Source organism: Leptonychotes weddellii, chromosome 13 (assembly GCF_054177405.1).
Source record: "Leptonychotes weddellii isolate Sample4059 chromosome 13, ASM5417740v2, whole genome shotgun sequence".
Lineage (NCBI taxonomy): Eukaryota > Metazoa > Chordata > Mammalia > Carnivora > Phocidae > Leptonychotes > Leptonychotes weddellii.
In genome coordinates, this window is record NC_138381.1 from 382,492 (window position 1) to 407,723 (window position 25,232).

Consider the following 25,232-nt stretch of genomic DNA (forward strand, 5'->3'; position numbering starts at 1 on the left):
GCGTCCCCGATCCCAGGAGGAGGAGAAACATGGCAGAGCTGGAAAAGTCCTCAAAGAACAAGGGCTGGAAATGTCCTAAATTTGGCGAAAGACATTAAACTTTCTGACTCAAAAAGCTGAATGAATCCAAAAAGGATAAACCGCTAAATCCACATTAGGACACATCCTCATCAAACTTACTATTCAAGACGAGGAAAAAAGTCTTGAAAGCAGCGAGAGACATGTAATTCGAATGACAGGCCAAAGAAGAAAAACCATGTTATCATATCACTATCGCTAAAAGCACCTGAAAAATTTAAAACCCATTCAGGATAAAAACTCACAGGAACTTGGGAAGAAGGAGGGGGAACTGCCCCAACTTGGTAAAGAGCATCTATAGAAAACCTAGAGCCAACATCATACTTAAAGGTGAAAAACGGAATGCTTTCACCTTAAGATCAAGAAGGGCAAGAACGTCCGCGGATCAAGGGAACAGGTTGGAACCCAGAAATGACCCAAACAGATGGACCCCCCACACTTGACATGGCACCAAAGCAACGGATGGAAGATGCCTCTTCAGCTAACAGTGCGGGAGCAAAACCGACCCCCAGCTGAAAATCCCACACCTTGTGTAAAAACTCAGAATGGATCATGGCCTTCAATATAAAACATAAAAGCTATGAAACTTTGAGACTAAGACATAAGAGAAAACCTTTAGGGTCTAGGACCACACAGAGAGTTCACAGACTTGACACCAAATGCGTAATTCATGAAAAGAAAACTGACACACAGCACCTGATTCATCAAAATGAAACACTTTGGCTTCGCCCAACTCTGTGAAGATGAAAAGCTACAGAGAAGAAAATACCTTCCTGCCACACCGCTCACAAATAATACCTAAAATACACAAACAATGATCAAACTCAGCAGTCACACAACCATCCGGTTGGAAAACAGGTGAAGACACACAGATGCTTCATGGAGGAGGATGCTCAGGAGGCAGCGTGTCCCCCCGGGGCGCACACACGCCTGTCAGAGTGGCTACCGTCAAGAGCGGTGTCTACCCCAGGCGCGGGCGGGGTGCAGGGAGGACCGCACCTGCTGGCGGGAATGCGCAATGGTGGTTCCTCCAGAGGAAAACCGCACACCACTCAGCACACAGTGCAGCAGGTACACCGCCGGGGCAGCGGTCCCGCAGAAATGGACGCAGACACAAGGTTCGGAGCAGCCCTCTGGGGGGGGCCAGGGCTGGATACACCCAGGAGGCTGCTCGGCCGTGGGACGAGAACGTGTGAGCACGTGTGAGCAATGCCGCGACGGTGCAGCTGGCCCTGGGCCTAGCGCGAGAGCCTGTGTGCACGGCACTCCTGGACCGACCGAAGGACGGGGAGCAGCTGGGTCGGCAGTCGCTGGGGGGTTATGAGAGGGGGAGAGGGAGGTGGGCAGCGGGGGGCCCCGGGGGTGGTGGCGGTTCTGTGTCCCCGACACCCTGGCGGTGAGACTGCGCTGCAGATTTGCAAGATGCTACCGCGGGCAAACCAGGGCGAGGGCACACGGGATCTCTCTTACTTCCTACACCTGCCTGTGGGTCTACAGTGACCGCCAAATAAAACTTCTAATAAAAAAAAAAAAACCAACCCAAAAATGTTTACAACTAACAGCACATAATAATGATGGGTAAAAAAAGAAATTCAGAATTCTGGACGCTGTGCTTGCAGGGGAGTAAGTTTAGACTGATTGCGAGGTGAGCGCCTGTGGTCCTGGCTGCACCCCCCGCCCCGCGGACCAGGCCTCTCACCTTCCCCTCCAGGCACGTCCTGGGGTCGCTGCCTGCGGAAGCCCTTCGACCCTGCCTCGGGCGAGGTGGGCAGAACCTGGCAACATGCAAGCAACAGCAGGAGAGCCCCAAGGAGCTCCGACCCCAAATCCCCAGGGGAGCTGGCGCCCCAGCCCAGAACCACAGCCATCCAATGAGGACAGACACAGACCTCCAGGCCTCGGTCACACAAGCACACAGAACGGCGTCAGCGCACCCTGTCACAGTGGGGTCTGCGCGGGGTTCCAGGTTCAGAATGGGGGGGAGCCACCCCTCCCGGCGCTCTCCTTCCTGCAGCCCTCGACACACAGGGACGGGGGACCAGAGCCTTGAAGGGGCGGGCGGCTGGTGCAGGCCTCGCAGCCCGTGGTTCCAAGGACTTGCAGTGTGGACACCTTGCATCTCTGAGGGCCGACAGTGCCCACGGAGACGCCCTGTAGGTGCCTGGGTAGCCGTGCATGGACGGGGGACTAAGGACACAGGCGTGTGTGGGTACAACGAGAAATCAAAGAAACGGGGAGCTCTAGCTCTACGTAGAAAGGACGCCCTTACTCTATGCCGCAACGATGAATGGCGTGGGGCCTCTCCCTCTACACAAGCGCCTGTGGGAGCGGGACCTGGGCCTGCCTGGTCCTCTTGCCTCCGGCTTCTGGACTGGTGCCAAGACAGGGGCCGCCCCTCGTGTAGAAATGGGTCATTTCCTTCATCAGTTTTACAACGTATAGTGTCCTACACACGAGTAAGGAGAGAGATACAATTACTACAGCGAAGGCGACAGGTTTCCACCAGCACACGCACGGGACTGACGTGCGTTCATCGACGCTGCTACCATCCTGCTGCACACCGACACCATTCCGTGAACAATGGGCTGGAAATCACACCTCCAAGCTCAAGAAAGAAAACTTCATCAGAGCCACCTCCAGATAAGCTATCCCGCAGTGTGCGTCCTTCCTCCAGGAAGACGAGGCCAAACGGTTCTTCCGTGCTCTCAAGCCAAAGTGCCGCTGTTCACAAAAATTACACACATTTCAGAACAAATAGGTGGTTATCTGTTGCCTGACTGTTAGTGTTCTATGTAAAACAGCGGCACTCGACTGTATTCAAGTTCAGCTTACCATCTGCAAGTGTTTTCAGACAACATTTAATTACTTCTCCCACACCTCGGAGGTTCCTGGCCCACTGCCACTTACTGCGAGCCAGCCTGAATAATCCCCAAACCATCTCTGAACCCCACTTCTAAACATTCCAGACATTTGTTCTGTACGCTTTAGAGAATTAACTCAAAAGGTTCGTGATCTAATTTCCAACAAGATGAAAACAAGATTCTAAAAACCAGGACTCGCTCAAGGAAATATCAGCACAGCACGGACTCTGGGACGGCTTCCGATGACGTAAGAGGACTGTAAGCTGCGAGGCAGGTGCTGGTTTGTGATCCGTGCTTTTAACGCACACCCTGTCCTGTCCTCCACACCTTCCCGGATGCGGACCGTAACTCCCTGCACGACGTCACCCGCGGAAAGAATCCGAACCACACAACCGTCCAGGCAGCGGTGCAGCGCCTCCTCGAGGAGGGAGTTCTAGATCCTTGTGACGGAAGCCCCCGCCACCACTGTCATAAATCATGATATTGTTCGGCTCTCAGTGCTCATTTGTCTGGGTCAGTCTGGGCGATGGGCACGGGAGGCTTGTCAACTCGAGTCAACGAGGAGAGACACGAACGGAAGGCTGTCTACCGCAGGACTTCTGGAAGGCGGGAGACACTCTCACCTTTGTGGCTGGGCCTTCGGTCCCGGTACGTGCAGATCCACTGCAGCCCCCACCCCCATCCCACAGTCCGTGTTCCTCCTAAACCACCATCCATCGGCCCAGGGCGCAGGGACAGCACATGACCTTGGCTGAGTCCGGTGCTTGGGATATCTACATACAGGCCACAGAACTGCCCACGTGAAAGGACAAGAAATCAGGGGACCCCCCCCCAGCCCAACTGTATAAACACCTGTGAAGTGAGAACCGTGAAGTGAGGAAAGAAGCCAATGTGGCACCCCACGTCCCCAAAGACTCCAGCACAGGGTGCAGATGTCCACCTTCCCGCACCTCTTCCCGGCGTCCACGAGTCTCCTGCACAAGCAGAACACCAGGTGTCGGCACCTGCGTTGAGCAAGTGTCCCCGAGCCAAGACTCAGGAGGCGCCCAGCAGCGTTCCCACACGCGCACCAGGGTCTCTGCAAGCCCATCCCCTGGCGTCAGGGTCACAGAGGCTCTGCCCAGGACACCACTGAGGAAGCCGAGCTGCCTGTGCTCATAATACAACCAGCTCCACAAAGCAACTCTCTTGGCAGGAGAGAAGTGCAGGCCCACCGCACGAGCACCCAGCTTCTGCCTGGCTCGGCACCTCGTCTCTGCTCCCTCTGGCCTGTACCGTCTGCAGCTACGCGGGCTTTCTCAAGCTCTGCCACGGCGAAGCAGCTGTCCCCGTGCACCTGCCAGCACCCGAGAAGTCACCTCTCAAGTGGAGGCCCTGCCACCTGACCCGCTGGGACCCTCTTGCCTCCCTCCTCCTCCCTTCTCTCCATGGCTCACATCCCGCCAGGAGACCCGGGCCCTGCTCACCCCTCCTGTGCACGCACACCATCCACACGGCACCCGCTGCTGCCTCTCGATGTTAATCTCTGTCCACGGCCTGAGTGGTATCAAACGCCTAGTCTCTTTCTCAGACGATCGTGTTAATGTTCGAAGTTTACTAACCCTGTTGTACTTGTGGCAATTAAGACAAACCGCTTTTGTCTTTCTGCTGTGTATAAACACTTGCATTTAAGACGTAAAATTGACCTGTTATGTAAGTATACATGTTAGGTAATGCTGTTTAACGTTTAGGAGCATTTTAATCGTATCCCATTCACACCAGTGTCACTATTAGGGGTTAACGGCACAGGATGTTTACTCTTATACTGTACGTATAAAACGTATACTCTTCTCGTTCTTGGTTTAATTCTTTGTTTTTAAGTAATCTCTACACTCAACGTGGAGCTCAAATTCACGACCAGGGGTCAAGAGTCCTGACAGCTTGGTGGCGCCTGGGTGGCTCAGTCGTTAAGCGTCTGCCTTTGGCTCAGGTCATGATCCCAGGGTCCTGGGATCGAGTCCTGCATCGGGCTCCCTGCTCTGCGGGGAGCCTGCTTCTCCCTCTCCCACTCCCCCTGCTTGTGTTCCCTCTCTCGCTGTGTCTCTCCCTGTCAAATAAATAAATAAAATCTTTAAAAAAAAAAAAAGAGTCCTGACGGCCTATCTCGTTTTCTTTTATCTAGCTTGTGTCACAACTTACGGGATCTGAGGATTTGTTTCTCCCTAGCTCGGGGCAATCTGCAGAGATTAAGTCCCCACATTGACCTGCCCCAGCTGCCCCGGCTCGTTCCCATTCTTCTCTGCTGCTTCCAGTGTGCATGGTATCTACTGGCCATCTTCCAGTTAACTTTAGACTGGGACTTTCCAGTTCTGGGACATGCTTCTGCTTTCTGTATTGGCTACAAGTCTGGCTGACATTCTCCACCTTTCACCTGTTTTGCCTGTTCTACTTCAACGAGCACAGCAACACTGTTACTTGAAAGGCTCTGTCCCCCTCTCTCTGGGACTCTGTCCCAAGTCCCAGCTGTGCCGACCACTTCAACCCCAAGCTCGGTCCCCAGAGCCCGTGTGCTTGGCTTCGCTCCACACAAGCTGAGCCGAGTGCCTCCCAACCACAGCTTTTCTGGTTATTCATCTCTGGCAAGAGTAGGTTAGTCTGATGAAAGGCGTGCCATGCGCCACAGCCACACCCCAGGGGCACATTCCCAGGGGGAGGGCTGGTCGAGGGGGCGCGGAACCATGCACACTCCTCGAGCAGGATGAGTGCGCTCCGTCCTGGGCCCTGGCGGTCAGCACTGAGATCACCAGCTGTAAGCAGCTCACCGGCCGACCCGCATTAAGTCGCGCCGTTCCACCCAGCTCTCCCCTCCTGGGAGCATCTATTCACACCTGCCTCCACCTGGAACACAGCTCAGGTGCTGGGGTGCGGCGAGTCTCCCCTCACACTGCCCCGGCCACAGAGAGCCCCGAGAAGCCGGCTGTCTGCCCCCAACAGCTCTGGAGCTGCACGTTCCTCCTGCTGTCACTCGGGCCTCCCGCTGGGGCCAGAGTCCCTCTGACGGCCTCCCGACAGGCACTTTGTCAGAAGCGCCTCTAGAATCTCCGCTAACCGTGACCTTGTCGCTACCCCAGACCTCACAGGAGCGGCTCCCCTGACCTGCACCCACACAGACTGGTCCAACACCTCACGCCTCAGAGCAGGGAAATCAGCATGTCCCTCAGGACCCCCAGGGCAGTGCCCTGCCATCCTGCACACCCGTGGGTTCCCTCCAAATGCAGGAGCCTCAAAACTGGGGTGAGCTCACCATCTCAGGGAACATTTCAGCAATAAAAATGAACACCCACAACATACAGGACAAGGGAACGGACACAGAGTGTGTCCTGAATGAAATCACCTCTTTAGAGCTCAGAAGGGAGAAGGCAGAACTGACCCGGCAAGGGCTCTTTCCCTTACGTTCCTGTTGCTACCCCCTCCCTCGGTCTGATCTGGGCAAGGGAGTGGGATGGGACGCCAGGGGAGGCCCAGAGCTGGCTTGTCTTCTGGCCCTCCCACCCCACGCCGCTGCCTTCCACCCTGCAGAAGGGACAGACCAGGGGGCACTGGCACAGAGGGTTTCCTGCTGGGGGGACGTGGGCCGATATCAGGATGCAGGTCTGGTCTGTGGATGGAACAGCTTGTCGGAGACAGCCTGAGCCAACGTGAGAGCGTGTCTGACACACGCAACACATCTCACAGGCTAGACCCCGGCCCTATCTGTTCCAGTGTTGGAGACCAGGACAGGACAGAACATGCAAGAGGCCCAATGCCTCAGTGGGGAAGCCCAGCCCTAGCTCAGGATGCAGCAAACCCCCAACTGCACGTCCCACCAGCACCGCTTTTGGTCAGCTCTCAGTGAGCGTGGTAGTCCAGGGCGCTCAGAGGCACCCTGCTGCTGCAAGACAGCTCCCAGGCCCATGTACCTGAAGGAGGAGTGCTCCGTGTGGACCGCCAGGGAGCCAGGGGGCCCGGGGCCCACAGCACCTTTCCGGATGAGCTTGCCCGTGTTGGCGTCATAGATGCGAACTTCTGGCCCAGGCTGGGCCCTGGGGTGGACGGGCGTCGGGTGGAACAAGGCAGTCGGAAGCGCACCCTGCCTGTCAGGAAAGGCTGCTGGGCCATCCTCCCTGCGGGACCAGAACAAGGGCCGTGAGAAAGCGCTGGAACAGGCTCAGGCCCAGATGCAGCTGAAGGCCCGTCCAGGTGAAGACGAGAAAAGTGCGTGCCCCGTGGCCTGCCTGGGGCCTCAGCTGGAGTCTGCGATCACCGTCCCTCTGACGCCTGTTCCAGAACTTTACCCCTAAACACAACAGCCAAAGTCTGACAAAGAACGGGAAGCATTTTTCTCAAGCTGTTCTCAGCAGAACAGACCGTCCCCCACAAACATACAGAACCACCTTGACCCAGCAGGTTCCCAACCATCCCTCGCTCTGGTCACTGTCACCCTGGCCACTGAGACTCCAAGAAGCCTCAACGTCTTCCAGGACGCTGCCCCCAGGCCAGGAAGGAAGCGCAGGCAAGCCGAGCCTCCCTGCTAAGCCTCCCTGCTGGTGTTGTTGGGAGAAAAAGCAACTGACTTTTCGAGATTGCGATTGCGTTTTAGACAGTCTGTGCTCTGCAGGGCTGGGAGGGCCAGTGGGGAGGGCCTGGCCCTGGTGGCCGCGGGGACCACGGGGACCGCGGGGACGGAAGCTCGTGTCCTCCGGCCGGCGCCCCGTGCTGAGGGTGGGGAGTGGGAGGCAGTTGCAGGTGTGGTGCTCACCTCTGCACTCTGCCGTAGTCGTCCCTGAGCGGGAAGAGCTGCTCCTCTACCCGGTCCCAGCGCTCCAGGCAGCTCCACAGCCAGTCGGGGTTGACCACATGTAGCTGCCCGCACTCCTGGGCCTGGCGCACCTTCTCTGTGCCTGCAGGGAGACCACCTCAGTCAGCGCAGCCCGGGCTGCAGGCGCGTGGCAGCCTCGAATCACTCGCTTGGGCCCTGAACCCTGCCTGGCACACACTGTGTGTCTGGAATCTGGGACTTCACTGTCCAACCAGTGCTGCCTGCCCCCGGCCCGCCCCACAGAACGGTGACCTGCCGTGGGGTCTCACTGGACCCACTGGCAGGCGCGCAGGGAGGGCAGGGATCTGAAGGACCCCACCACGCCAGCCAGAGGCACCCATCCATTTCCGTGGGAAGTCTCCCACTGCCTCTGTGACCTGCAGCCAACTGCCTGACATCTCTTCCCCAGGACCAAGGGCTCGGCACTGGCAAAGGCCCCGCCACTGCTGTGGGCTCAGAGCCCCACCCGGCCCCCTCTGCCAAGGTCACCTGTTACTGCAGCCAGTTCAGCCCCCTGAAGGGCAACGGCCACAGCGGCTGGGGTATGAGCAGGCCAAGCAGTGGACGGGGGGGACGTGTGGGTGTGTCCCTGACGCGCACATGTCTGCATCGTCGGAAAGGCTCTTTGGTAGTTGGCAAGGACGCCCGTCCTGCCCACCGCAGGCTTGGACCACACTGTGTTGTGACCACGGGGGCAGAGGCCAGGCCAGCCACCGGCACGGTCAGCCATCACGCGTCTCCGAGTGAACAAGCAGTGACTTTGGGATCGGGGAGGGAGGACAAGGGCGCTGGACACCCAGGCAGGAGTGAGCCAGGTGCCTCCTTCCCTGTGCCCCTGGGCTCACTGCACGAGTGGGATGCTTGAGGGCTGCAACAAGCCTGCCCCCGCCTCCCAGTGAGGATCCTCCCACATCTCACACCAGGATGTGCCACACACGGGCACGGGGCTCAGCCCTCCCGGGAAAGCTGGCCCCACGAGGAGGCAGTGACCTGGAAACCCTAGCTCAGCAGGTGTGGGCAGGGAAGGAGCAGTGCCCGGAGCGCCAGGCACAGTCTTTGTTCAGAAAACCCTGCACCATCGCTTGTGAGAACCACTTAAAAAAAAAAAATCGTTGGTTTTTATTTTTGTCTTTTTTTAGCAACCATGTGTGTTTCTTCCTGATTTGCCCGTTACTGAGGGGCTGTTTTCTTGGCTGAAGTCCCTGGAGTCTGTCTGAGGGGGATGTTCCTACAGTGATTTTCAGCCCCAATCCCTTAGGACGGACGTGGCTCCAGCTGGAACCTTTGTGCTCAGTCTTCTCAGAGGCTTAGCTGCCCGCTCCCCGCTTAACTGTGTGCTGACGACCATGTAACTGGGCTCCATCATCAACTCCCCACTCCCCTTCTCCACCCGATGGGCGTGCACCCCTCACTCCAGGCGGAGGAGCCTGACGACATGGAGCACGCAGCGGCAGCGGGCCAGGAAACACGAGGTGCTGCCCCCTGGCTTGGCAGCGCCCGCGGACAACACACACGCACACAAGCAGACACAGAAACTCCGACACGGACGTATGATCATGAGTGAACGCGTACGAGGCACTGATTCAGGACAAGGCTTCTGAAAGCTCAGCACGGAACAAGCAGCCGTGCGGGGCCAGTGCAGACGGACCCGGCCCCGGGAGCACCCCGGGGGGTCTTCTGTCCGCCCCCCTCCCCCAGCAGGACGGCAGGAGGCGGGCCGGCATGGCGCACGTACCTGCCCTCGCTGCGATCAGGTGCGTGGCCCTGTCGGGGTTGTCTGGGTCCAGCACCAGCTGCGTGAGGATCTTGGCTCCAAGGGCTGTGGCGTGGTAGTGCTCCCGCGTCTTCTCGATGGGGAAATTCGTCGGGTGCAGCCCACTAAATATTATGGCAACATCCGCCAGCACTCTGCTCTTGAGCTCTGGGACGATCTTCCGTATGTCGGGGGCTTCCTGGCTGTCCCCACACAGGTACCGATCGTACTTGGCATAGTAGTCAGAGTGCACTCGGGCAAGGATCTCCTCCAGGTAGACCAGGTGGTCGTCCTCATCCCCGTCTTCCTCCTCCTCCTCCTCCTCCTCCACACTCTGGTCCAGGGACTCGCCCGCCGTGATGCCCGACTGCTCGCTGTTCTGGGACTCGGTCTCGGCCTCCTTCCTATCCGCAGAGCCACCGCCCAGCCCGCAGAGGCCATCCCGCTCACCCTCCTCCTGCACATCCGGATGCAAGCCTGGGGCAGACTCTCCGCATGGACTCACTCCTGTGGGCCTCTCCCCTCCTGGGGCAGGGGGGCCGCCCCGCTGTGCCACTTTTCCTGCATCTCGTGCTCCCTGAGGCCTTTCCAGGCTCCTCCTCTCCCCACTTTCACCATCAGAGGATGACTGGGCGTCTGACTCGCTGTCGCTGGAAAGGTCAAAGTCCAGGTCACCGCCTGCCGGGCCCTGAGCTGACCGCTTTTCCGGCAATGTCCGATCATGCTGCTGAGCACATGCTGGGGGGCCCTTGCCATCAGCCAAGGGGCCACGGGCAGTAGGCCGGCTGCCTCTCTCCTCCTCCTGCCCAGGCAGGGGCCAGTCCCCCCGTGGAGAAGCACCCCCGTTGAGCTCCCTCGTGGGCTTCCCAAGGCCATTACTTTGCTCAACCCCAGAAACCTGCCGTCCTTCCTCGGTCTCCCTGACGGACGGAGCTTGTTCTGGGACGTCGGCACCTTTCGGAGACTGATTTACTATAGGTATGCACAAAAGAAAAGGGGTGACTGTTATTTAACATCCAACGTGAAAGCTCTTGTTAAAGCAACGGTGGTTCCCCCCACCGCCCCCCCCTCTGGCTCTAACCGTGCCCTAGACCTGGGCTCGGCAAAGTCCGGCTGTAAGGGCAAATTTTTAGGTTTCTGGCCACAGATGGTCACTTTGTCTTGGTTTTTACAATGCGTTAGAAACGAAGAGAACACTCTAGGCTTCCACGTTGCGGGTGGGGCCTCCCAGCCCTGCTCTGGCTGCCCTGAGAAGTGTCTCCCCCTCAGGCCCACTGCCCCGGCCTGGGCCTCCAGCTCTGACTGACTGTAGCACTCACTGCAGGCCTCACACAGCGTGTTTACACACTAGAGATCACCAGACAGACTTCACACCAAAACCTCCAATTTTCTTCAGACAGACTCTGGCTTCGTGCTCGCCCGACAGGTTAAGCCATGTGGCTCCCTGCAGGCTCCCTGCAGGGTCCGGGCCGGGCGCCAACCTCCAACAAGCTGGAGCTGCTATGCCCCCAGCTCGCTCTTTCCAAGGACTGCGATGGCCAAATTCCCGCTGTCCTGCTTGCCTTTTCAGAGAGACCAGGACAACAGGCAGGATTCAGACACAATGAATTAAGCAAATTCTTCAACCTCCATTCAACTGAGAAAATGTTTAAGTTAGTACTATTCAGAAAAAAAAAAAAAAACTAAAGCAGAAACCAAACGTTACGTGTTTCATTCTTATAAACAAACACGACCAGGCCTGAGGTACAAAGAAACAAAAACAAAGCAGCCACAAAAGAGCTGGGAAGCACTGCCCACTACTCCTTTGCCGCCCAGAAGGTCCTCACCCACCTTTCCTTCTTGCCTGCAACTCCCGAGACCCAGATGGGGCGTTGATGTCCCCTATGCCCTGGAAGTAGACGTATTTCTTCACGGTGATCAGATTGGGGGCAAACTTCCAGACGTCTTCTCGGTCATCAATAATGCAAACCATTGAGTCTCCACAGGGAAAGAGATTTCTAGAAGTAAAAACACCAAAACTAGCACACTTTACAAAAAATAATCAACTAAAAGTCACAATAATCTTGTACAGGTGGCCAGCAGATCACGGATTAGTCAGAAACAGACGGAAACTACACTGTAGGACTTTTGTTTAGCTCACGTTTAAACTCTCAAAGTTTTCAGACAAAATAATATTAACATAGTTAGCCTTTCTCCACTGTGCCTGATGCTCCTTACGGGCCCGCAGCACAGAGTCTAGCGTTTGGGGGCCGCGTCCCCGTCCTGGGAAGCTGACGAACGACCACATCCCAGTAGGTTTACAAATATGGGTGACGAGCTGTGGGCCAGTCTGCAGGTGCCTGCCTCACAGCGAAGGGCTTTCCAGGTAAAGGCGGGAGGACACGACCGTGCATCTCAGCCCTCCGAAATAAACAACGGTTTCCTGCAGTGTACCTGCGCGTCTCTTTCAAGCCCCAAAACGTTATTAGAATGTACAAGGTCAGCAAATATGTTAGCAAGGGCTGGCCACCTGACAGAGGGAGGCACACTCTGCTACTCTCACACGGTCTTGTGAAATTCTATTTCTGTTTGCAATTCTGGGATTCAGATAGGCTTGTAGCATTCAAAATCCAAAGCGGATTTCATCTCGGATCTAGAAATAAACTCGGAAGGACAGCCTGCCACTGCTCAGTCCTATAGTTGCTAATGGCTACAACTACCCAGAAAAACAGGTTCATGAGTCCAGAATTAATACCATTTCCTGAGTCTGTTTCCTACAGGTAAAGCAGCAGCTGAACTAACTTACATGGTCCATGCTTTCCGGCACATTTAACTCCAGATGGGGGAGATAAAAACTGGGAAAAGAGCCCTCACTGCCTGTACCTACACGAGCCATGGGCCGGTCACCTGCGCCCGCTGGGGAGCACGCTGCTCCCCCCCGGCGTTGTCCCTGTGGGTAGCTACGCCTGAATCCATTGCTGCCAACACCCCCCTCTGTCTTCCCTTTGTCTTCATCAATGTGCTCACTCTGACACTAACCAGCAAACGCGAAGCAAGGACTTTCAGATTCTCCTCTTGGTTCCTATGGCCTCGAACAGGTCCCTGTGTGTGGGGACACCCTAAATCTGAAACATGCAACGCGGCACGAGGATGGCCAACACCAGCGGAAGGCCAGAGGCCACAGCGTTACTGCCCAGATATCCCCAAGAACCAACGTGCACGAAAACACGTCACAGCTGACAGAGTACTGTGTGGGAGAGTGACTACCTCTCTGGGAAGAAATGGGGAGATTCCTTGTGCAGAGTGGACATGTGCAAGAACCTTTGGACTAGGGGGTGGGGATGCCCCACTGTAAAAGCACAGAGGGCAGGACGGGCAGGGGACATGGTGATGGGAGGGAACGCAACCAGGAGCAGATGGGACTGGGACTCTGGATCTGGGAATGAACTAAACAGGGTCAAGAGCAGGCCAGCTCCTATGGAAATACAACGGTGAGACACCACCTTCTTTCAAGTTATCCTGTACTCGCAGGAGCTCTGGGTCCCTCTGCTTGTCACCTCCTGTCCCCCCCGGCCCCAGCACTGCTCCTGTTCCCTCTCCCCAGACTCTTGGCCTCTGGGGAAGGTCTGGCCCGAGTGCCCCGGAGCCCACCAGGGAGCCCACCAGGGAGCCCACCACGGCCTGGACACTCGGGGAGCTGGTGGAGGAAGGAGCCTGGCTAGAAGACAGCAGGGCTTCTGAGTGCTGTGAAGATAAAGCTGGAACTGGGGAGAAAAAACACAGAACTGCTGGTCTGACGTGTTTTCCACTGGACACTGAACAGTGAACCTCCTCGATGAACACAGCCAGGTACGTACCTGAGGTTCCCTGTTTTAGAAAACGGGTCAATACATTCGTCCCTTGATAATATTCGATGAGAAAAAAGCTTCTTCTCTGGGTCTAAAAAACCTTTGAAAAGAAGACAAAACAAGGTCACACATGTGACTGGCTAATGTCCTCCTCTGTGTATAGCGCAGCCCCTTCTGTTTACAACACCAGAACACTAAGCATCCTACTCTGGCACCAGACGCTCTCATCTCTCTTGGTAGGACTGTGATTCACTTACTGTTCCTTTTAATGTGTTTAAGGGCATCTGTCCATTAACCATTTGCTCAATTTAACATGACCTGGAATTTGGCTGAGAACAGAAGACAAGGACTAAACAAAGCTCAGTATTACTCCCCCGGGGAGCGTGGAGTCTGCGGGGGCGATAAACACGTGAACATGTAATTTCCACCCAGCACGCTACGCACAGATGAGGGGCTGGGACCAAGAATTCTGGTTCTGCCACTGTTCAGTTTCCCTGTGCCTCCGGCTGTTTGCAAAGTGAAGCGGCGAACGAGGCGCCTGGCAGCCTTGCACACTTACTCTGACAAGTCCACCGTGTGCTCTGGAGATCTTTTTAGGGTGCATCCCATCAGCGTGTAGACGTGACACGGTGGCCCACCTCTGAAGCCCACTGCTGTCAGACAGCACGTTGAGCAGGCCAGCCTCCCGTCCACCTCCCCAGCAGGACCCAGAGACCACACATGTGACTCACACATCCTGTCAGAGGCGTCCCAGTGCTCTGGTGTCTGCGCATGGGGCCCGCCACGCCGCAGGGGGGGGCTGCCACCTCCAGCTGTTTACATCTGTGGGATCCCCATGCCATCCGCATTTACTAACAGCGCTCACTCCGACGGGAAATGTTACAAACACGCATTCTTACTAAATAAAGAACGTGCAAATTCTCTACGGACACTGATGCTACTCGGTGGCTAAACCTGAAGCTTACTCACAGAAGTCTTAGTCTCTACAATGAAATAAATGAAAAGCACCCCAAGCTCTTAATCGTTCCAACAAAACAGGTCTATCCTAATTATACTAAAAATACACATCCTGTGAAAATGGTAACTCAAAATTTAAAGTTGACAGGATGAGGAAGCTATAGAAACTGTGGTTGTTAAAAACCATGGCAGGGCCTCCAACTGTCTTCTGTCAACGAGCAAATCCACCCACCTGACACCAAGCTCAACTCCCCCAGCCCCAGCGCCTTTCCGTGCCAGCGACCTGCCCTCCGAAGGCCCAACCACCTCAAAGCCACGTGGGGCACGCGTCCCATGGGCTTCCTCCCAAGTCCTCTTGTGTGCGTGCCGCCGTTGCTGGAGGCGGCCGCCCAGCCGCGGTGGCTCTCCTGGCCTGTGGCAAGGGGTACCTCCTGTGACGTGTCTGCATGTGCTGGGATGTGGGAATTCTAAGGTACAGAGCACAGCCTGACACAGGGAAGAGGCAGACTGCCCAAGGGCCCCGGGAACGTCCTCTCAGCCTCCAGGGCGCCCCACCCCCCAGGCGCTTCTACCTAACTCAGTATCATCTTCACTACCCCTCTGTGGACCCTGCTGACGGAGATCCGGGGAGACGCCACAGCTCCGGAGGTGAAGGCCCAAGTCATCCTGTGGCCAGGAGACAAAGCCCAAAGGGGGCACCTGAGGACCTGACCGCTCTTTCGGCTTGGGGTGCTGTCAGTTGACTGCCCACACCACCGGTGTGCAGGTTCCATGGAGTGGGGACACCAGGCGGCCACTCAACAAAGGCAAACACAAGATGACGGGACTTCAACACACGGCCGCCGTGCTCAGGATGAAAATTACAAAGGTGCCATGTGTTAAAGGGGAATTCGGAAGTCATTCCCCCACCAACAAAGGCCAAGACCAACCAGTAAAAACATTTCAACGTAGAAGTACTTCATGTGGCCACCCTGGAATGAACATAAACATGGTGTCGTGGCCAGCGTCTGATGCAGGTGCCAACATCCACGGGCGGTCAGAGTGGACTGGAGCCCTGCCGTCCCCAGGCAGAGCTGCCCCCGGCTGCAACACCTCGCCGCGAGGGAGGCCTGTGCACACACTGCCCAAGCGCAGCACCAACACTAAATCAGCGCGTCACTCACGTACAACGAGAGACAGCCACAGCCAGGCTGCCTGCGCTCCAGGGCTCAAGTACAGACGGACACCAGCAACGTGGCTCCGGGGGGTTTCCAAACCACTTAATGGAACAACCTCAAATATGCTCACACAGGAAGTTTCTCCTCTTCTACCTACCTGCAGTCCTGAGCAACTTTCAAACTGGCCCGCTGCGTGCCCCTGACCGCAGCGCGAGCAGCCCACGCATTTGGGGGAAGCAACGGCTAGCTCTGGGACTGAACCGAGTTTGGGAGAGCTGGATTCTCCCCCTCCATCTTTAAGGGCATCACTGAAAGTAACGCTGCGGACAATGTTCACGCAACGCTCGACGAATACAGGGCGACCGAGGGCTGAGCCACCCACCTGCGATGGTGTGGGCATACAGCCGGCTCCCGAACGTGAAGACGTGCAGCTCGTAGAGCCTGGCAATCTTCTCCAGGAACTCCCTGCAGTGAGGACGCACACGGGTGTGCAGCATCGGCTCGCCCCGGCCCAGCTGGAAGTGAAAGATGCCCTGGAAAAACACACACGCCCGTGAGAAGGCAGAAGCCGCCCGGGACGGCACCTCCAGACTGTGCCCCCCCGCCCGTGGTAGCCACCCACGACCAGCACCCACGGTAACTACGCAGGGGACTGTGCCTTCTTAGTTGCTGAAGGACAACTGAGGTAACCACCCTGTTACCACGGGCTTCAGCGATGTCGCCAGATCCTTACGCTAACCATTTCGTCCGCGGTCTTTTTCTGATAAGGGGTAAAGCAAGTGTCCCTGAGTGACAGCGTGCGTGTCTGGTTCCTCAAGCACAAACTCCTGCTGAGTAGCTGAACCACAGCAGGTCACCCAGAACAGGTGTCCAGGGACCCACCGACAGCGTCCCCGGGGCAGCGACAGGAGTAAACCACGTGATTTAGTCTAGCTCCCCGACTGTTCCAACATGCAGGTTTATTAACTCACAAATACAGCACAAAAGCTGACGTGGTATTCCAAACCCCCTTCAGTAGACCCGTAAAATTAGTAATAGCAATCTGCTTACACGTCATTAACAAACAAGTAAGTTTACTTTCCTAAGGAAGCTAAACTTTGGTCTTTTTAATCCTGTTTATCATTAATTTCCTCAGTAAAAATATGCTGAACTGAAAAAAAAAGGTAAGTGACCCTGGTCCTTAGTAACTTTTGACTAGCTCTAAACTAGTCAGCCCTCTCACGACGCAGCTGTTCTGTGGAAACACGTGGAAGTGTGGCATTCTAGAATCTCGGTCCCCCTGCTCCACAAGTGCAGTGGAAATGTCCTTAAAAACACAAGTTTGGCTCTCCAGAGTTCAGAATGCAACACATCTTTCTAGCTGTGGTGAGCGGCTGCCGGAGTGCCTGGTAGGGGCAGAGGTGAGAACGGAACCCACCACGGCCAGCCGGAGCCGAGGTCTGTCCACGCGGACGGAGGAGGCCTTCAGCTTGTACATCACGCAAGCGAGGAACACGCTTGTCACAGCGAGTGCACACTTTTATGGAACAAATTAAAAGTGCCAACTTCAAAGGCACAATAAACCCCCAGCCAGGTGGGGCAACAAACACGGAACACACGTGCGGCAGGTACTTGTCTACACCAAGTCCCCCGGCTCTTTAACACACTCGCGAAGCAGGGTAGTTGTCATAAATGAAACAACCTCGAAGGACTTCCAAACACTTCACGTCACACACACAAACACACACCCACACGGGATCTCTCAATACACAGAGACGGCTGAGGCAGCTCAGCAGCACACGCTGCTTCACGGGAGACGGGACTGAACCCGAGTGAGAAGAACTCCACTGCTCACAACTGTCAGGACAACCCCGCACCGTCCGCAGCGTGCGGTAAGGAGGCAGAACCCCACTGCGTGTGGGACTGATGGAGACGGTCCACACGGACGCTGCTATCACTGCGTCTGTTTACGAAGCCAAACTTCTTTCAGGCCAAGTTTGTAACAAAACCCTGATGACACGCAGCTGTCACTGAATGCTGTGACCAAACCTCTCCTGTCCCTCCACCCCCGGCTGCCGGCCTGGCCTCAGCACTCCTGTCAGAGGCCTTCCCATGGGGCTCAGCCACCATCAGGAACCACTATCTGCAGATGCTGACGACCTGACGTCTAACATAGAGTCTACGCATCGACTGCCCAACGGCAAAGAATTCTAAAAATGACTGTTTCTGTGTTGGTGGGGCCTCATTTGTTAATGACAGTATAAGCTGGTCTCACCCTTCAGAGAGCCAGCTGTAACAGGAATTCGTAAATGCCTTCTGAAGGGGCCAGAAGAAAGTCAGCTTCTCAGGGTCCATACCAAGGAAAAGAGGTGGAATGTGGGAAGAGTTTTAATGTGGACTTAAATAGGGTTCCGTCCTTGACCCTTTACTTTTCTCTGAAAAATTAATTTCCCCGGAGAATCCCACCCTGTATCTGCAGTCTCTCGAGTACAGACCCAGGACCCACCTGTACCCCTACCCCCAATATTTCAGATACTCCTGGAAGTATCCAACACCAGCTCATCGTCCCCACCAAGGCTGTTCCTCCTTTGCTGTCCACCCCGCTGTCTGCCCCCGGGACTCAGGTCTTCCAGGTCCCGAACCCTCAACCCTCCCAACTAACTCGGCCACGTGTGGACCTGGCAATAGTGGGGCCGAGTGAGCCAGGAGGCGGGAGTGTGCTCTGTGCCTCCCAGTGAGGACCAGCCTCGGGGACACGACCCCAGCAGCATGGGCCTTGGGATCCTGTCCCTGCCAGCCTGCCCAGCCCCAAGAAGCGCTCACTTTGTTGGACATCTGCTGGCAGTGTTGTTCCGTCGTGTGGATCAGCGTCTGGTCCAAGTCCACCATGAGCACCAGCTTTCTGTTTCGATGCAGCCGCTGCTGGTCTTCCCGTCCCAGCTTCTCAGCTTGCTAAAGTTAAAGTAAAAAGGAAAACCATGAAGTAAGTGTATCTGGATCCAAAACCAAATCCAAATTTGTCAGGAAAAACAGAAGGCATCGGAGAGGTGTTCTTTGCTGGCCTCCGCACCAGCACGAGGGCAGCCCCACCGTGTGCTAATACAGCACCCGGGGGCCACACGGCCTGCACCCCCCCACCTCCCGAGCCACTTCCGTTTGGTCCTGTGGCTGCTGAGGACACGAGGATTTCTGATCGTAATTCTGTAACTTAACGTGTTAACCAATGAAAGAGGAGGCGAAAGAAAGCAGCTGAGTCCGTCAAGTTTGTTTGAACGCAATGAGCTGCAGAACGAAAGGAAGAGGCAGGAAGCTGAGGTTGGAGGAAAACGGCCAACTGTGAAGCAACAGGCAGGCGGCAGGGCTGTGGTGGCACCGTCTCAGCCCCCCAGGGATGCCACTTCACCTCAGCAGAGACCCAGGTGGGTCTTGGAGACGGTGTGGCACACCGTGGCCTATGGGCCCAGCGTGGGACTCTCCTCTGGGAAGGGGCCCCGGCCAGCAGCCCGTGTTTCGGGGTGCGCATCACTTCTGCCTCCTCACTTCAGTTCCCGTTGCTACAGACAGGCGCCTGTCCTGCTCAAGTCAGCCACGAGAATGCTGCGTCTGCCGCCGAGAGGGGCTACGGACACAGACCAGCGGTAATCCTGTCACCGCAGGAACAGTGGGGGACCCTTTCTTCTCTTATCCCCCAACTTCCCAGGTCTGTGTCTCCGTCTCTCTCTCTCACTCAGATACTCTTCTGTATTTACATTTGGTTAAAGTCCAGCAATTCAGGAAAATCAGAATCCTGTATCGGCATTTTGTCTTTCCCACAGAAAAATAAAGCGGGTACGTATTATTCAAAAGCACAAATCTGACAGAATTACAACACTGAGAAACGTCTCCCCTACTTACAAAAGCGGGCAGCTCTAAAACTGCCTCACAGGAAGACAAGAGCCCAGCTTCCACATCACTCGTGGGAGGCTCCGTCCTGGTGCCTGCGCCCCCGCCCCCCGCATCCCTGGCCCATGAAAACGAGGTGTCAGGACGCCTCTGACCAACACTGCCCGCGAGGCTCTTAAAATGCGTGAGAACTGAAGACTGTTCTGAGCACACACACCTGCTGCCCCACAGATGCCACTCTGCGTGCTTTTCTGCGAGGACTCGTGCAGCACGTCCCCCCCTGCCCCCTCACCCCACCAGCTCTGCCAGTGGCAAGTGCCTCTCAAACCCGACACTTCCCCCTCGTGCACAGCCGGCCGCTCCCACCTGCTCTCAGCCCTACCACTCTTCTTACAGGGTATCGATGCCCTCCCCTCATCCCCACCCCTGCAGCTTCCAGTGGCTTCCCGCCTTCCCGTCTGTCAGCCTCCCGCTCTGCGCCAGGGGACCACAAGCCACAGCACCCCACAGAGCTCCCGACTCAGGGGCAGCGGGGCCGGCATCTCCCCAGGAGGCAGACCCCTTTGGGAAAGAAAGAAACACGTGCAGCCTTCCGTACCACAGGCAGAAAGCATGTGCCACACAAACCGCCCGTCTCCCCAGGGGCTGTCTCAGAAGCCATCATGCCGACAGGCCTGGTACATTCCCCAGCCGCCCTCTGCACAGTGAGAGAGACCCACAGAGACTCCCTGCTGTTCTCAGGAAATTTCAGACTTGGCCTCTGCCAGACGCAGGCCTTACCTCGGAGCTCACCATCAGCTCTGGGACACTGTGCACCATCGACACCGTGGCCGTGGACAGAGGCACCTGCTGCTGCCCGTTCTTACTCTGCAGCCTGCACACGAGAGAAGACACACTGAGATGAACACCTGGAACTGACCAAGTACGCACAGAATGCGAGCGGGACTGCGGGGTAAGATTCTCATCTACGCTTCAGGTGATGCTCGATCTCACTCTGCTGGCAGCTGCTGAAATGTCATCTGATGTCTGAAAGCAGACAGGAAAGCTCTCACCAAGAGCTCACGAGGATCTCCCGGAAATGAACTGTGATGGCCACGCTGGAACAAGAAAATACAGGACAGTCCACACTGCTCTGCACATCTAATGAGGGTGACCGCCTGCTGCTGGTGGTAAAGGAGCCCAGGCAGCGAGGTGGGGGGCCGGGGCGGACCCGGGAGCCATGAGGTGCAGGCCAACCGCGGATGCACAGTTTGCTTGGCTGCAAGGGAAAAGCAAACCCACTACGCCTGGGTGCGCATCAGACACACTCCAGTGCTTTCAGAACTTAACCAGAAAGGACGCCTCCCTGGGAGACAGACCTGAGTTGCCAGATAAGGAGGGTGCCTGCCATCTGCTGCCGGAGGTGGATGCCCCTTTGAATCTGTAGGTGACCCCCTCTCAAGCACCCAGAGGTACCACCTTTCACCCGAGAGCTGCCAGTACTTACTGGGTTAGGTCTTGGCCACACTCAGCACACAAGCCTTTCATGACAACCGGGTGGCTACATCCTTCCAGACGCACCAGAACCACCCTAGAAACAGAGATGAAAATGGTCCCAAATTAGGAAGGTAAGAAGTACGATCCCTTGGTTTACCACACGACCATAGGGGATATACAGAGCCCGAGGTCCGGTAACGATTCTGCTAGCGACTTCCACCCAGCTCCCGGCAGGTCACACCCCCCTACAGGGCTCCGCCTCCCCGGGGCCTCTCTCATGCAAACACGGCTGGAAGAGCCAGGGATGTCCTGTCAGGAGAGGAGACTCGGGAGATTATTAAGACTTGGAATACGTTCTGATAACAATTCATAAACACGGAAGCTTATGTTCATACAGCAAGGAGCAACCTGGTATAATACCTACAAACGATAAACGTTGTCTCCCATATGTCACTCCCAGTCTACAGAAAAGCTACGCTTCACTGAAATTGTTCAGAACTACTATTATATTTCTGTTTTACCAACGCAGAAATGGCAATTTCCTGCATGCGCTAGTATCAAGCTCTCGTCCGAAGTGGGGCAACTGGCACACACCCCGCAACGCTGTGTGGTCAGATCTCTGGGGAAATAACTCGGTACCATGGGAGTCTGCTGATCCCACAGAGCCTCACCTAGACCCAGGAACCCAGGCACCTTCAGGCCAGCGTCTGTGAAGAGGGGCCTTTCTGGGTGCTTCCTCACAAAGGCCACAGACCAGAGAGACACCGTGAGGTCCGAGAGTCGGCCCACCAGTGAGTGCCACACACTTCTCCTTCCTCACCCATACCGCCACAGAGGACTTTCATGGGCTCACAGAGGTACCAAATGGGTACCCGGTACCAGGGGCAGCACCCCCTCTTCCACAACCAAGCACTCCACAACCAGGCTTGCTGCCCCGTGTGTCCACAGCCCGGCAGCATGCTCGACCCCAAACCTCGGTGCTGGCATTCTTCAGGGAGGTGCTCTCCCATCTTTAGCACCCTTTAAACCGCTAGCTAGAATCTGCCCACCTCCCCAGTCTCCAACCAAGCCGCCCCTGAAGCGGACCACACCGCTCCTCAGAACCTTCCCCGTCTGTATGGCACCTGCTCGAAGAGGTCTTCTTGCTCCAGGTTCCTGTCCGTCTGACACTGGGGATCTATGTGCCAAGGAGTCCTGTCCCCCCCCCCCCGCCCCCCCGGCTCACGTCCGCCTCCTCCGGGCAGCCTGCATTTCTTCCACCTTCCACCACCAGCTTCTGTGCTGCCGGTGTTGGAGCTGCTAGTTGGGTCTGGCTTTGGGACCGCGGCCCAGCTGGCTTTCTCCACTTGACTGGCTCTGTAGCACTTCGCCCAACCAAGGCCAGTCCCCGCTCAGATGCCCGCGTGAGAGCCCCTTCACCCTCCTTTCTGACCGCACACCACCCCCTCCGAGTGGCTGCCGGGGTCCAGGCCTCTCGGATCACAGCCCTCACGGCAGGCACCTCCGAATCAGCCCTTGCTCGGACACAAGACACACACCGTCCCAGGGAGCTGTCCGCAGAGCAGCCCACCTTGCAAACAACCTGCAATTTGGACTCTACCTGCCGGGGCCCCTTCCTTGCCCATCCTGGTCCCCTGCCTGCAGGAGGGGAAGCAACAGGCCCAGGAAGGCGGCCCTCTGAGAGGATAGGAGCAGAGCCGGCAAGAGGACTGACTTGCACTTTCCCAAAAGTCAAAGGTGTCTATCAACTGTTGGCTAATGGGTTTTTGAAGGGTTTGTCAGGCCTTCTGGAACCTGGCAAAAATCTGCTGTTTGCCCCCTGGAATGCTGGGGGTAGGTTTTATGAGAAACAGAGTAAACTGGTTCATTCACCAGTCTTCAGGGTTTACAAACGCTGATGTTGCTTGCATTTTAATGACAGGTTCTGGGGACCCACTACCGCGGAAGAGCGCAGTCTGCACAAGCACCGCAGACGGAGGGGTTCCGGTCTCAGGCGCAGTGTGACCTGGTGGCCAGGCCTGCAGACACTGCCCCTTCCTCTGTGCCCACAGCAGACAGATGCGAAACGTACACAACAGTCTGCATTTATTCACTTTACTCATTTCTACACTAAAACCCGACCTATGGATTATTTTTTCAGGAACACCAAAAAATGGACTAGGAAGATTTCACCAGTCTTTCCTAAAATGTTAACCTGAAGATGCAGCTGGTGCCTCTAGCTCAACCAATAAACAGGTCGAAACACTTTGTGCAGTACGTGTTTCCATTCTGTAGTCAGCTCTTTTCATTTTCTTAACAGTGTTTTTCGAAGATAAGGTTTTAAATTTTGATCCAGTTCAATTTATCAGATATTTTGTGTTCTTAAGAAATCTTTGTCGGGCACCTGGGTGGCTCAGTCGTTAAGCGTCTGCCTTCAGCTCAGCTCATGATCCCGGGGTCCTGGGATCGAGCCCCGCATCGGGCTCCCTGCTCCACGGGAAGCCTGCTTCTCCCTCTCTCACTCCCCCTGCTTGTGTTCCCTCTCTCGCTGTGTCTCTTTCTGTCAAATAAATAAATAGAATCTTTATAAAAAAAAAAAAAACTTTGTCTTACCCAGATCACCAAGATTCAAGGGGAACCCCGAGGGGGTGGGGCGACTAATTCTAGAGGATTAACTGTCCTCCAGCAGGTGGAAGCTTCTAAGACAGCTCCCACAAGGTGACAGGAAGCAGGCGTGGGATGGGGGGGGGAGGAGCAAGGCCACGCCACACAGGTGAGGGACACTAGGCTTCAGATCCCCCCAGCTAAGAGCACGCTGAAAGTGGCGGCTTGGAGACCAACGGGTCTGGAACCTGCAGGTGGTGCTGGGAAGGGAGCCAGGGGTGGGGTGAGCACACAAACTCTAAATGCACAAGTGCAGGCAGGAGATGCTGGGAGAAGTGTGAACCAAGAGACACAGGAGTGCCGTGGACACTCTCGGACGTTCCCGAACACACCTGCCAGGAACAGATACAGAAAGGACCAGTAAGTCCGCCTGGAGAACAGAGCGAGGGGAGCACAGGTACCTCCAGCCACCACACAGCTGAACGCACACCTGTCTGGATGTGGACGGGGCCAGGCTTGGGGCACAGGTCTGATGGGCTGTGCATCCCAGGCCAGGGCATCACCATCTCATAGAAAACAGACGGCAGGCCTTTGGGGACCCCCAACAATTAAGGCAGAGGCAGAAAAAAGAATGTCAATTTTAAAAAACAAAACCAAACCACTGCTCACAAAGGCTGAGTAGCCAGCATCACAAGAGATGCTAGGGAACAAACACGTTGAGAAAGAAAAAGCTGTCAGAGGTAAGCGCCCCCAGGAGAGACCAGACAGGGTGAAAATCGCACCCAGATCAAGATGTGCACACCCTGACTGGGGGTGGTTTCCTAGGCACACGTGTGTCAAAACTCACCAAACTACGCAGTTACAATGCGCATCTACACTGGCTGACTACCAACTAACAAGGCCCACGCACCGGACCTGCTGAGGAAGGCTTGTGGTGACCTTCCAAAGGGCCGTGTGGTAGAGCCCCACAGCGAGGCCCAGAGGAGGACGGGGCCGGCCCCCGGGCTGCAGCTGAGTCCTGCCCCCCCCAGCACCATCCAGTCACCAGGGGGCTTCCGGGGTCACCCTTGCAGGGCAACCCCGGCGAAGGCAGGCATGCCATCCAGGGTGACAGCTACAACAGTCTGCCTTGTCATGACCCCTGGGACCTCACCGGGCCACTCCGTGGCCACTGGGACCCACGTGCTTGGCCCGGGACATGCTCCCAAGTGCTGCTGGAAGTCTCCCCAACACAGGGGCTCCCTCTGCTCAGACCAGCCTGCTACTCACCACCTCTGCCTCATCCTTCGGTCTGAACCCAAGCCCAGAGCCGCACCTCCTCCCGGAAGCCCTCCCAGCTCCCCCTGCTCTAGGTGACACGCAGTACACCCTCCACCGGGCTGTAACTCGAAGGTCCAGCAGGCACAGAATCCTTGACAGAGCGGGGAGGCGCCAGCAGGCAACCAGGAGCCAGGTGCACATGAAAGGACACAAAGGTGGGGGCACAAAGGCCAACCACTCTGCACGTCCTTGGCAGTGTGGCCCGCGTATGTACCTTTCTCTAGAAAGCCTTGCACCTACAGGTCACATTAAAGGTCATGTAACCTTCTGCGCTGGGGTCAAAGAGTTTTGCCTGTGGTATTCCACAGAGCAGATCCGGGCTCAGTCGGCTGTGTTGCTCCCCGGGGGAAACGGGGCAGCGTCTGGAGGCACCTCTGGCTGTCACGATGTGGGGGCAGTGACTGGCATCTGCAGGGTGGGGCCAGCGGTGCTGTTAAGCACCTTGCCGTGCACAGGGTGCCCCCTGCGAGCCCAGTGCAGACAATCAACAGATGGGTGTCAGCTTAGAAGCCTGTCCTGGTG

The 25,232-nt window shown here is 56.3% G+C and overlaps 1 protein-coding gene across 5 annotated transcripts in view; it reads right to left on the reverse strand.

Moving 5' to 3' along the window:
- CTDP1 (CTD phosphatase subunit 1) overlaps positions 1 to 25,232 on the reverse strand; it is a 55,923-nt gene that overhangs the window by 23,031 nt on the left and 7,660 nt on the right. For 3 of the 5 annotated variants that reach the window (XM_081800978.1, XM_081800980.1, XM_081800983.1), the window contains exons 2-10: positions 20,818 to 20,901; positions 20,112 to 20,205; positions 18,273 to 18,401; positions 15,853 to 16,003; positions 13,366 to 13,456; positions 11,360 to 11,526; positions 9,512 to 10,501; positions 7,717 to 7,858; positions 6,878 to 7,081 (exon numbers count right to left, since the gene is read on the reverse strand). In XM_081800978.1, coding sequence (XP_081657104.1) covers positions 6,878 to 7,081; positions 7,717 to 7,858; positions 9,512 to 10,501; positions 11,360 to 11,526; positions 13,366 to 13,456; positions 15,853 to 16,003; positions 18,273 to 18,401; positions 20,112 to 20,205; positions 20,818 to 20,901 — 2,052 coding nt within the window. Of the gene's footprint in view, positions 1 to 2,347; positions 2,525 to 6,877; positions 7,082 to 7,716; positions 7,859 to 9,511; positions 10,502 to 11,359; positions 11,527 to 13,365; positions 13,457 to 15,852; positions 16,004 to 18,272; positions 18,402 to 18,852; positions 19,069 to 20,111; positions 20,206 to 20,817; positions 20,902 to 25,232 lie in introns of those variants that run through there. The other 2 variants (XM_081800979.1, XM_081800982.1) reach the window with 2 other exon arrangements.